At 51.4% G+C, this 12,750-nt stretch overlaps 1 protein-coding gene across 1 annotated transcript in view; it reads right to left on the bottom strand.

The window, feature by feature from the left end:
* The window catches only part of WWC1 (WW and C2 domain containing 1), a 124,502-nt gene extending 114,788 nt beyond the window's left edge, over positions 1-9,714 (bottom strand). Inside the window, exon 1 of the mRNA XM_074313878.1 lies at positions 9,229-9,714. Coding sequence (XP_074169979.1) covers positions 9,229-9,347 — 119 coding nt within the window. The 5' untranslated portion in view covers positions 9,348-9,714. The remainder of the gene's footprint in view (positions 1-9,228) is intronic.
* Positions 9,715-12,750: the final 3,036 nt, after the last annotated feature.

Genomic DNA, 12,750 nt, shown 5'->3' with positions numbered 1-12,750 from the left:
AGGACAGGATTTCTATTGGTTTAATCACTGCGGAAGCCCCAGTGCTGGCACAATCCCTGGCATATTACAGACACTACCCCTGTACAGGCATTCAATACTTGCAAATGACTGGATGAGTCCAGAGGAAACGGGAGAGGAAGGAAACCAAGATTCAGAGAACCTGGTATTTATACTATAGCTGCACAGCTGGATGACTCTGTCCCACACTGATCTGTAGGAAAGGCTCTGAGTCGGGGAATGTCTGTCCTGTCCCACCCTGCATACCCAGTGCCCACTCATCATAGCAGGCTCTCGGTAACACCCTCTCTCGGCACAAAGGTTTCCCAGCTCCAAATCTAAGTTCACACCATAACTGCCAACAGGTGTCACAGACACATCCACCCCCCCGCCCCCGTCTTCCTAAGGGATTCTAGAGAACACCAAGCCCCTGTCCTAGTGCAATTTATCTGTTTAACTGTTTGTCCATGTCCCTCGCCCAAGGGTACACCGTGGCAGCAGGAACTTTGCTCTGATCCTCAGCACTGGCAATGGGGCCTGGAGCCCAGTGGGCACTCAAGAAATACCTGCTGAATGAATGGCCAGGCCCCACTGGGTGGGACGAGATAAAAACCAGTGCTTTTCTGTGCCATCACCATGCTAAACTCAGCAGGTTCACAAATTGGGTGTGTGGGGGGGTGGGGGAATGACTTCCAGAGTGGAAGGCCATGGTATCAAAGCAGCTCCCCATGAATTCCAGAGACCTCTGGTTTCTGCCTCAGCCTTCTTAGCTCTGCCATGACAACTGTGGTTCATCACCTCTGCTGCACATACAGCCCTGCTGCCAGCTCACTGGCAAGAGTCACTTCACCCCAGAAATTCCTAAGAAGGGCTTGCCTCCGATAAGACTGGGGGAAAAGAATTTATTGACTTATTTATGCAACGAGTGCTGCCAAGGTGACTTGCAAGCGCTGATGTCAACAGTGGCTTACCAGGAAGAGACCTGAGCTGGGGAGGACGGAGCAATGGTCCCAGCGCCTCGACCCAGACATGGGGGGCAAATGAGCCTAACTCGTCACCGCCCGCATCGGAAAGCCTGGTGAGCACCAGGCACTGGGCTAAGACTTGACGTGTCTGGTGCCCGTTTCATTCTCACCACAACCTCGGGGGTAGGCAGGTACTCTTACTCGTTTCACACAGCCAAGAAGAAGGAACTTATTCAAGGTCATTTACTATGTAAATGGCAGAGCCAGGACTTGACTTGGTGTCCTCTGAAGATAGTGCGGTATGTCAAACCAATGTGTGTCTGGAACCCCACAAACATTTTACTCCATAGTGAACAAGGTATGTATGCTAATAGGTGTGTTTCTGTTTATTTCTCTGTAGTTAAAAGGTCCCTTTCCCCTTGCTGCCCCTTTCTCCTCCTTTCCTCTCTCCAAATTCACCGAAAGACAATGCAGTGGCACAGAGAGGCTTTGAAATCAGACAGACCTAGACTCAGATTCCAACTCTGCCTCTTTCTGCCTGTAGGACCTTGAGGTTGTCACTTGACCATTCTCAGCCTCCATTTCCCCATTTGCAAAATGCCAGAAAAACACAATCAGCACCAGTGCTTGGCACACGACAGGCGCTAGATCAAGATGATTGGAGATTATTATGACGATCCCGCTGTCTGTCACCAGGGGCCTCTTACTGTTCTCATTGTTAGTGACACAGAGACAACAAACAACGCGCTTGTCAGAAATTCCTGGAAATGCACAATGAAACGCTCACAGAGCCCTCGCTCTCCAAGAAAAGCCACGACAGATGCAGGATGGGAAGGCTGTCCCAGGGTCATCTCATCCTAGCAGCCACCTGATGCCTGTATCTTGATACTTCTACTCTTCCAAGTCAGGGACCAGTCAGTGGATCCTAAGGGCTGCCCCAGTGACGAATCGAATGAGTAACTGCCACTGGGAGGGGAAGAAGCCAGCGTGGGGACAGCCAGCCGGGCTGCCACTGAACCAGGCCCAGCGACAGCAGGCAGCCGGCTGGGGCAAGTCCGCAGCTGCCGTTGGCCTGGTGTCCCGGCTGCCAGAGAGTGATAAATGGAGAGGGGGAAGAAAAAAGCCAACCAGTGTATCCCTAATCTCGATGCAGCCTCATCTTTTTTCTGGCTGATCACTGAGTGAGAATTTAAGCCCCGGTCCTTTTTCTTAGGCAGACATTTGAAACTGAAAGATCCCATTTCTTCCCAATGGTGAGATGTCACGGGTAGAAACACTGAGAAGGAAATGGGCGGGGGGAGGGCATGGGACCCACTGTACTTGCCCTTTTTCCCTCCTTCCCAGTCTACTCCACCCTCTCTATCCTGCCCAGCATCTTTATAGAAACGTTCCATGTCCTCCCTACACAGCAACAGTGACTGTCCCCTCCTCAGTCTCCCCCCATATTTTGGCAACAGGTTTTCTGCTCAGGAGCTGGAGGCTTAATGGCCTGTCCGTGAAGGTTAAATAACAAAACACCACTGTATCCAGTTTCTGAGTTTTCCCTTCTTTTAGCTCACTCTGAGACAGGGATTCGAGGAGGCCGAGAAGGCTGTCAGCAGCAGCAAGCAGAGCCTTTCGCTGTTGCACCTCAGAGCTGTACAGCCGGCTGGCCCCTCTGGCGGGAAGTTTTCACACGGACCCAGCCCAGATCCAGCTCTCAGCTCTGTCCCAGTGGAAATCCTGGGAGATGTCACCCAAGCCATTTCTCACAAAAGAAGTGGATTTCTCTCATCCGGGGCCCCTTGCGGAGCTGGGGGACCACAGGTCCTCATCACCTGCAGGCCGGAGAGAGCTCCTGACTCAGCACGGACAGCCAACTGCCAGGAGGTGGGCACACGCCCCCTCCGCCCCTGCAAATGCCATCAAAACCTGACCAAGGCTTCTTCCACCCAAGAGCTCTGCAGCAATCCGAACCACAGCCACCTTCAACTGCCACTTACTCTAGCCTTGCTCTCCTTACATGCACCTGAGCTTGGCCTTCCAACCTTCCCAGTAACTAAGGCAACCTGATTCTCTTCAAAAGAGCAGTGTTTCCCAGCTACCTGAAGTCCCCGGGGATTGCAGAACCAGGTCAGTTTGGTTAGGCCGGAAGCAGGAGGGGTGGTGACAGACAGCAGCTGCCTTGGCTACTAATCTCTGGCCGTTGGGAGCATTTATTCAAGCGACTTGGAGATGACTTTGAACTCTCTACACACACTGCATCCTTCAGAGTCTCTCTCCTCCATCGATCTCTGTTCTCTCCCTCCCAGAGCTCTGGTTTAGCTGGATACTCCCAGAAGGTTGAGTCTGTGCCCAGCAGTCTCCTAAACTACCACGTGGATCTCACTGGTCTCTCTGTTCAAGATCTCCTCTGCCACATCTCTCCCTGAGATCCACAGCAGGTTTGCCTCAGTTGAGGACTAAATGGTAACTCTCAAGCCCGACTTGGCAACAGGCCACTCTGGAGCCCAGAAATGCCACAGCCAATATGAGCGTGGAGTTAGAGAAGTCCAACTACCTGAGTTCCAATCCTGGGTGAATCACCTACCGGTGACCTTGAGCAAATTACCTAACCTTTCTAAGTCTCAGTTTCCTCATCTGAAGATGGAGATAATAGTACTTATCTCGTAGAGTTGGCAGAAGGATTAAATGAGATAATATAAAACACTGTGCAGCACGGAGTAGATATTCAGATGTTAGCATTTATTATTATTTTATTCATTTATGGGTTCCAAAGTCTCTTATTTCTTCCTGTTATCTATACTACCACTTTTTAATCTTATTTTTTCCTTATAATTGGCGTGATATTCTCATGCATCGTAGACTCCCATGGAATGTGTGGATCTTAAACTCAAGTGTTCTAAAGAGAAGAAAAGCCCTCTACTAACGTGTGGAGGCCCAATCTATAGGTATTAGTGGATCATTAAGGGCAGAAGAATGGAGAATAGAGGCTTTGGAGACATTCTTCATAGGGCTGGTTATAACTCCCACTTAAGAAAGCATGTCGAGGGGCAGCCGGTTAGCGCAGTTGGTTAGAGCGTGGGGCTCTTAACAACAAGGTGGCTGGTTTGATCCCCACATGGGCCACTGTGAGCTACGCCCTCCACAACTAGATTGAAACAACTACTGGACTTGGAGCTGATGGGTCCTTAAAAAAAAAAAATACAAAAGAAAGCATGTCGAAACGTAAATAGGCAGAAAGTGGCATCATCAGTCTGACAATAACCTTAAATCCATTTTAATTGATTATAAAAATAGTAACTCACTAGCAATTGCTGGTACTTTAACTGTTTGACACATAACCAATTCCTGTGGCACAACGCACAAATGATTGTGACACTATGAAAGAAACTTGCCGGTCTCCACAGTGAAAAAGGATTTTGAAGAATAACTCAGCCATAAGCATAAATATTTCCAAATTATAACAATGGATGAGGAGAAACTGGATCTTCTTTTTAGGGACAAGCTTTCATTAAAAAAAAAAAAAAAAAAAGAGGAAAGGAGACCTGTACTAGAGACTCCAGGTGGACATTTATTTGCTGTGTGGCCTTGGGCAAGTCACTTGTCTCTGAGTCTGTTTCATCCGTAAAATGAGAGTGCTGGATTACATGAACAGAAAGGCCCATCTTGACTGACAAATTGCTACAGAGCTGGGCAGAGACTGAGTCTCCATTTGACGTAAGTGTTTCGCAGGTACTTCTAGTAAAAGCTAAAAGAACTGGCATTTCCAAGAGTCTCCAGCGTGTCTGGCTCTGTGCTAGCTAGCTGCCCTACCTGACTTAGCTTATTTCACGCTCAGAACTGCCCTTATCGGCTTACGTGCACCTCCCCATCCCAAGACAAAACCAAGGCTCAGAAAAAATATGTAAGTTGCCAAGGTCACTCAGGTAGCAAGTAGCAGACCCAAGACGCCAGGATGCAAAGGCTCACCCTCTCATCACTGTCCACACCTGCTCTCTGGTTAACCACGGCCTCCACGCCAGAATGGCTGCAGGGAAGTAAAATTACGCCTGCCCCAGCTCCATTCCCCAAAGCCGAATTCCTTCGGCAGTGCAGCAGAGGTCTTGATTCCGTATCTAATGCAGCCGGCATCTGAGTGGTGCAGCATTAGAAATGTGCGCGCTGGACTCAGAGTGCCTTCATTTGCACTCAGATCCACAAAAGCTGAGAGGCTTCACCAAACGCAGCCCCTGAGCCCCAGGCAGATAACTACCTATCCCAGCGTTGTTAGGGGGATTAAAAGAAACCACCCATGTAAAGCTCTTTGTAGACAGCCTGAGTGCAATAAACGCTCAGTCCTTATTTCCTTCCCACCTAGCTGAACAGGAGGGGATATAGCTAGTGACAAGTTCACCTGTGGCAGGGCTGAAGCACCTGGGGTCCATGAGCCCCCTGAAATTATGTGCCAAAAACCGTGTTTGCACTTTTCTCCGGGAAGCGTCCTTAACGTTTGTGTCAGATTCTCATAAGGGTCTGTGACCAGAGGAGGTTAAGAGCTGTTGAGTGCTGTAGACCCAGCTTCCCACAATACACATTATTTCTGAAATAACAGAGTTAGCTAAAGTTCTTCCTCAAGTCATGAGAGAAGTTGCTGAGTCCTCTCAATATGGCCTCTCAGCCAGGTACTTATCAGACAGACCCCAAAACCGTGCCCCCAGTTTCCAACCGGTTCCTCCAAGAAGGTCTAACCACAAACCACAGAATAAACAGGAATTAGGCTTCAGGAACCTTCTCTGGCCAGGCCAGCTCCCACAATCCATTCTTCCTTAGAGAATAATCAGCATATTTGTTTTTTGCATACCAGTAAGTCAAATACAGGCAGGACACAAGACCTTCGGGAGTTATTCTGCTAAAGAAACACCTCAGCATGGGGCTGCACCTGGTGCCCCATGGACGGTCACCCTCCCAGACCGGCCTTGCCTCAGAAAGAGCCAGCCCCTGGTGTTGCTGGAGCCTTTGGCCCAGTAGGCAGAGCTTAAGCTGCCCACTGGACCCTCTCCGGTTGTTGGGACAACCATCCTCAGGAATTACAGCCTCCCAGTCTTGCCCTGGGTGAGAAGGGGAGAAAGTTGGCAAGGCCAGCAGCCTGGCTGCTCTTCCAACCTCCTGGTGAAAGAGAAAGCTGAAAACTGAATTCCCTACCCCCAGCAGCCTCAGGCCGGACAGCACACAAAAGAGCACAGCCCCAGAGGCAGGAATGTGCCAAGACATTCTTCAGGGTTGGTAACCCGAGACACTATTTTGTTCTGGTGGCTAAGAAATCACTTTTTTGACTGAAAGACCATTTGACTTACTTCTTTTAAATTCAGGGGAATGGGCAGGCATCTCCTCGATTCAGGTAAGGAAAAAGCCAAGACAAATGCAAACACACACACACACACACACACTGAAAGGAGTAGAAGTTTTTTGTATGATTTTTTTGTCTCACAGCATTAACCAGTCACAGAGATGTAACTACCTTACAGAATTTATCTCCTCCACCACCCTAAAGAAGGAGTCCGGCTCTTTTTAGTTTTGTTAAGTTTTTTCCTCCTCCTTGTAGTAGCACCATCACCCTCCGCCTACCCACCTCTCAAATTCTGCCATAGAGTCAGGCAGGGTAAAGAGAGGCCTAGGAGTCTGAAATCATATCTGGGAGCTGGCAGGGTCCTTAGGGGTCATCAAATCAACTCTCTTCTCTCACCAGTGAAGCACTTACACCCCAGAGAGCTCAAGCAATTTGCCTGAGGCCACCCAGGCAGGACTAGAAGGCAGAAATCCCTACCAGGGTGTGCAGGAGGGAAATTCCAGAGAGCCACGAGTGGATGCCCTCTGCTCAGCTCTTTCCCCAAACTTCCAAATTTGGCCCACCACAACAGTGACCCCAGGGTTGCACTCAGCACCCCAAGCTCAGGGGCCTCACACCAGCCCAATGCATGTGAGATGACCGGGAGGTCCAAAACCAACGGCTTGCAAGGTGAAGAAGAGGGAAGCTCCATTAAGCACCAGTACAGTTTTAATCCCTCTTCATTGCTTGCCAATCTGCCTGAAAGCAAAGGCTGCACAGGCCTGTTGCTAGGGCCAGGGGCAGGTCACAGTACTGAGCTAAAATATAATGGTACTGGGTTGTTTTATTTCCTCCACTGTAGTTTGAAGGATCCTTTCTATTTATGGCAACAGATATTACTAGCTTTCCATTTGTGAAAGTGGTAAAAAAAAAATTTCGAATTGAGTTGATTTAAAATCAAGTATTATGTAAGCAATAGCAGAGGTGGATGTGGCAAAACGTAGTGAAGATGATTCACATAATACTAAAATTTGGGAAATTATGCTCTAGCCCAGTCGGTTTTCCACGGAAGCTATACTGCTTGCCCCTCTTCCAAGGGTAAAGAATCACTGTTGTTTGACAAGCTTTTGGCAGCTGTATTATCCTCTCAGAGCCCCAGAAAAGTCCGCAGATGCATGACCTGGAGTGGTCAGCAGCGCAGGTATGAGGCTGTCCGCCTCTGACGTCCTGCTGCTGCCAGCACTTCTTCCTCAGGAAGCTAAACTGGGGGAGGACACAGAAGCTTGAACTTGTATCTGTTCTAGGAGAGGACAAGGGGCTGCCCAGTTCACCAACACAGTAACAGAGTCCCTGGGACAACTGACCCTGAGGTAGGTGGGGAAGGCGAGTGAGTCAGAACACGTTAGGCTAGACCTAGACCTTCGGAGCTGACATATGGCAGGACAGTGGAAGGATTAAAAACAGCAAATCACACCTCCGGGCCTCAAGTTTTCTATTGTTTGAAAACAGGAGTCGGACTCAGCTCTTCTACGTCCTTCCCAGCTTTTAAAAGTTCCACTTTTACGCCTTCCTTTCCAGGCCAACCATTAGTCTCACAAACAGGGAAACTGAGGCTCAGAGGTAAAGGCAGCTTGCCCGAGGGACGCTTTCTAGCATTAAAATTTTCTCTTCCAGATTTACCTTAATGAGACATTCATCATGGTTCTGAGCATAGAGGAACCCAGTAAATGTTGAATGAATTTAAATGCTCACAGAAACTACTGGAAATGTCAACTCACATCTTTCGCTTTTCTTTTTCTCACCCCTCCCCTTGTTACACACCCATTCTGGACTTGTGGGACCTCAATCTCAACTCCTGCAAGATGAAGGATCCAAAAAATTCACCTCCATTGCTTTACAGTCACCTGACACCCAAGGTCGCAATGACCAGGTGAAAATGTCACATTTCTAAGCCACTCTGACCACAGACCGCATGGGCAAACGACAACAAAGCTATCCCAGAAGGTGGTCCTCCCTTCCCCCCAACACATATACGGGGAGGGAGTATGTGTGTGCAAAGAAATCCCAACCGGTGGAAACCCGGAGAAAGTCTGAAAGCTAAGAGCCACACCAGCCATCTCAGACTCCACCTGCCTCAGCAAAAAAATGAATAAAAATCCCGTGCTACAGCCAGCGTGGTGGCCATCAAGGTCAGGGCGTGCTGGTGCAGAACTGAGGAGCCCGGTCCCCAGGGGAAAGAAAGGCAGGAGAAAGAGGCGATGGGCTGGGCTTTGCCAGAGGCCTCTCACCCCATCGACACCCTAACAGCTTCCAAGTTGCTGTGAGATTCTTGGAGAACCAGTCTCTCCATCAGCCCTCCCTAGCTCCTTCCTTTCCTTCCCACACCCGCCTCCAGGCCTCCCCCCACCCCCCCGGGCTGCTCCAGTACTCTTCTCAGAGCCTCCAAGTCACCTGTCAAAAATCACACTCCAGGCTGCCTTTCCCTCCGCATAGTGTCCTTCCTCCAGCAGTCTCCCACTGAATCCTGGGGTCCTACCACCCCCTCTAAACCAGATGCTTCCGCATCCCCCTCGCCGCTCTCCCCTCCGGTTGCTGGGGAAAGCCTCCCCCGGGAAGCCCCAGCATCACTCCGCTAGGTCTCTCCCCGCGCCCCCGGTCGCCTACTCTTTCTAAAGGGGGCGGGGGGCGGGGCTAGAGCTTAAGGTCAAAACTCTGGGCAGGTGCCGGCTGGGGCCTAAGTCCTCCATCCAGGGATGGCAGAGGGAGCAGCCTGAGACAACTCATTGGCCGTCCCCTCCTCCCAGCAGCCCACAGGGACAGCAGCAGCGCTCCAGAAGGGGATGGGGCGGCGGGGGGGACAAACTGAAGAAAGCGCAAGAGGCTGGAAGAGCTCCCCCTCATCACCTGCCCAGTCCCGGCTGGTCGTCCCTGGGACAGAAGGGGGCCCGGGTTGGGGGTGGGGGCCTCCTGGGGTCCTACCTGTCCCGCGGGTCGATCCAGCTGGTGGTGCGGCTCGTGTGATCTATGTAGTAGACCTTGCCGTCGAAGTCGCGCGCCTCCTCCCAGCCCTCCGGCAGGGGCAGCTCCGGCCGGGGCATCTTCCCAAGCGCGGCCCGCGCTCCCCCATGCAGCTCCCGGCAGCCGCGGGGGCCCCAGGCTCAGCGGCTCCGGCTGGCTGTACCCGGCCCGGGCGGCCGCCGAGGCACCATAATGGGGTGGGGGGGGAGTCCGCGGATTGGGGGCCCTAGCGAGGGCTGGCCCGGGTGGCGCGGCTGTCCATGCGGCCCTGAGATCCCACGGCCCCGGCCCGGCGCCGCCCGCTCCTCCGGCCGCCGGCCTCTCACGCTGCCATGTGCGCCCGCAGCCGCGCGGTGCGGGCCCGGGTGCGCGCCGGCCCGGCGGGGCAGAAGGAGCCGAGCGCAGCTGCCGCCTGCCCTCCTCCGCCGCGCGGCGCGCTGCGCCCTCCACGCCGCTTGCCGCCGCCGCCTCTTCCTCCCCTCAGCCCGGTCCCGCTTCTCCTCTCGGATCCGCGGTTCTGCGCTCGCACGGTTTGCGACTTCTGCCTCCGCCAGGTGCGGCTAGGGCGGTACAGGTAACGCGCTGCCCCGGAAACGGGAGGCGGAGCGCCGGGCGCCTGGGTTTCCAGGTCTCCTCCCCACGCCCAGCGCCGCGAGGGCGGGTCCTAGGGCCCGAGACGCGCCCTCTCGTGGGACAGTCCGAACCGCCCGCCGCCCGCCCGCCCCTTCGCTGCCCCTGTCAGGGCAATGGGAGACCTCCCCTTACCTGGGTCCCGGACCCAGACTGGAGCCCCAGGAGGCTAAAGCAGGACCCGCTCTGCCTCTGTTTCCCAACGCTCCTGGCTTTCTCCACCCCGCGTGTCCAGGCTCTTGGCACAGGTGCCCCAGATCTTACAACTCCCCGCTTCTCTGTTATGTAGAATTAGGAGTCAGGCAAGAAGTGGTTAAATAGAAACATTCTTGTAAATCGGGGAACATAAGTTTTCCAGAATCTCTGATCCCTTCCCCCAACACACGCACCATCTGTCTCCCTCTTAGTCCATTCTTCTCCCCATGTTGATCCACCCATCCCCCACCCTACCCCGTATTTGCAAATGTAGCAGGCTCGCCTACGGGTCCATAAAATTAGGAGTGCTATGAATCCCCTCCCCCGGGAGGTCTTCCAGAGGGTGTCAGGGTGCGCACTTCGTTCATAAAAGTAATAGTAATGAGGTTGCTGTTTTTAGCGAAATTGAATACTTCTTGTCCCAGGCTGTGGGCTAGCAGTTTCACATGCGTTCTTTCCTGCGACATCCTTGAGGTAGGTATGTTATGGGTTTTGAGGGAGGGTGTTATGAAAAGGAGTAAAGAAAGCAAAGCAAAATTCCATCTTGAAAAAAATTAGAAGAAATTCAAAAATCTGACACAATATTTCTTGAGAAGTGAAGAATGTGAAATTAAATGCAAAAAAGATAGTAGCCCGACTGAGTTGAGGATCAATGGACTTGTCTGTTTCCTAAGTGTGTGGTTAGTCATTTTTTGTCCTGTATGTGTGTCAGGAAGCTGGGCTGGAGGAATGAGGCCCAGTGCCGTGTATCCTCTTGGCTGAGCCCCACAATCTCCCTGACAAGCCAGCATCCTGTGCTGGGTGGGCCCAGGTGTGCTGAGCAAGGGCGGGAATCCCATGTTTGTGGTCTCATCTCATCTCACTGGGGAAGACCCACCACGCATCTCCTCACCTCCAAATGCCTTCTACAGGGTCAATTACTTCCCCGAGGCAGGCCAATGTATGGGCTCAGCATTTGGCCCTTCCTCCCCTCTTTCATTCTGTAGATGCCATGTGCCTCAGACTGGCCACCAACACCGAAAAGTAGGAGTTCCCCACCCTTTCATGGGGCATTCCCACAGCCCTCTACACTTCCTCTGCTTGGGCCAAGCCTTCACTGCAGAAAAATCAATAGCCTCCCACTATGGGTTAGTAAAACCAACATGGTACTAGATGCTTCACACACACATGATCTCATTTAATTCTCACAACAACCCTCTGGAATAGGGAATACTACTCCTTAGATCCATTTCACTGATGAGAAAACTGAGGCTCCAAGATATTGTTCTGTTGCTCGGGACACACAGCTAATCAGTGGATCCAGGTCTGTCCTACTCCTGCACTTGTGCTTTCAAATACTGACCTATACTTTTTCTCTCTCTCTCTCTTTCGTTTTTTAATTATAGCAGGTCCTTGAATAATATCATTTTGCTTGGGAATCAGTCTGTTTGGGTCCCAAATCCACGCTATTTTCTAGCCCTTTGACCTTGAGGAAATTGCTTAAACAAAGTCTCAGTCTTAGGTCTGGAAGACATCTGACTAATACAGACTCAGTAGGCTTGTTGAAAGAGCTAAGTAGGAAGTGAGGAGTGTAGAGGGCTTGGCACTCAGCAGGCAGCCATCACCCAGGGCCCTCACTGTGGTACATCTGGAGCATGACTGCCTGGCAGCAAGCATTCCCCTATGACATGGGAACCGATGAAGTCTTTTCTGTTCCAAACACAAGCCCATGCCTTTCCCTTTCCTGAAAATTGTGCACTGTTGCTTGTGATAATCCTAATTATTGGGTTTGTTTTTGTCTTGGTTTGCAACCAAACCTTCTCACTGGCTGGTGTTGGTTGTGAAGGGAAAACACCTTCTACACTGCCAAACCCAACTTTCTTTTTTAGCCCAGGTGCCGAAGCCCTGGCATTTTCCAAATGGCTGTTCCTTCAAACCTTTAGATCTCAACTGGGGTATAGGAAAGTGAGACCATAGCAGGAATTGGCTCTTTAAAGCTTTGGTCTGTTTGTCCATCCTTCTTCCCTCCATCGCCCCCGCCCCAACACACCCCCGAAACAAAAGAATCCCAGGTTATCTCCCAGGAGCTGCAAGCAGGGTGAGGTAATAAAACAGATGACTGCCTGCCCCAGGTGGTGGCGGGTGAATCATCCCCAGGCATTCTTCAAGGCTGAGGACAAACCTGAAAGGGACTAAAGGTAAAACTGGCTGAGCCACGTGATAGAGCGAATTGGACGTTACTCTACAGGTGACTGAACTGCAGGAATCTGAACTGAAGGCAAGCGGCCCAGCCTTTCCCGGCCTTTCTCCTGGGGCTACGTCTGGCTGCCCGTGAGTGGAGCTGGAGGAGACAGGATGGCCAGCCTGGGGGCTGAGCAGAAGTGACCACAAGCCAAGCCTTTCTTCATTTACTTTCATATCCAGTCGGCTCACTGGAGACACCTGTGCCGGGGATACATTGTCTTGTTTTTATAAAAGATGTCCACTTAAATCCTTTCCCCCACTCAACAACAAAGGAAGGCCAGTTTCCACAAATGTGATTCAGAGAATTTCAGAGCATCAGGGTAACATATTTCACGAAGATGGGAAGGAGGAGAAATTAAGCTTTAAAAAAAAAAAAAAAAAAGGAACAGATATGTCAGTAATAGTTTCCGGTTAGCTTCTGCATTCTTCAAGGAA

Source organism: Rhinolophus sinicus, linkage group LG10 (assembly GCF_036562045.2).
Source record: "Rhinolophus sinicus isolate RSC01 linkage group LG10, ASM3656204v1, whole genome shotgun sequence".
NCBI classification, from domain to species: Eukaryota; Metazoa; Chordata; class Mammalia; order Chiroptera; family Rhinolophidae; genus Rhinolophus; species Rhinolophus sinicus.
Note: the sequence above shows the minus strand (reverse complement) of the source record. Positions and strands in the feature narration are given on the sequence as shown.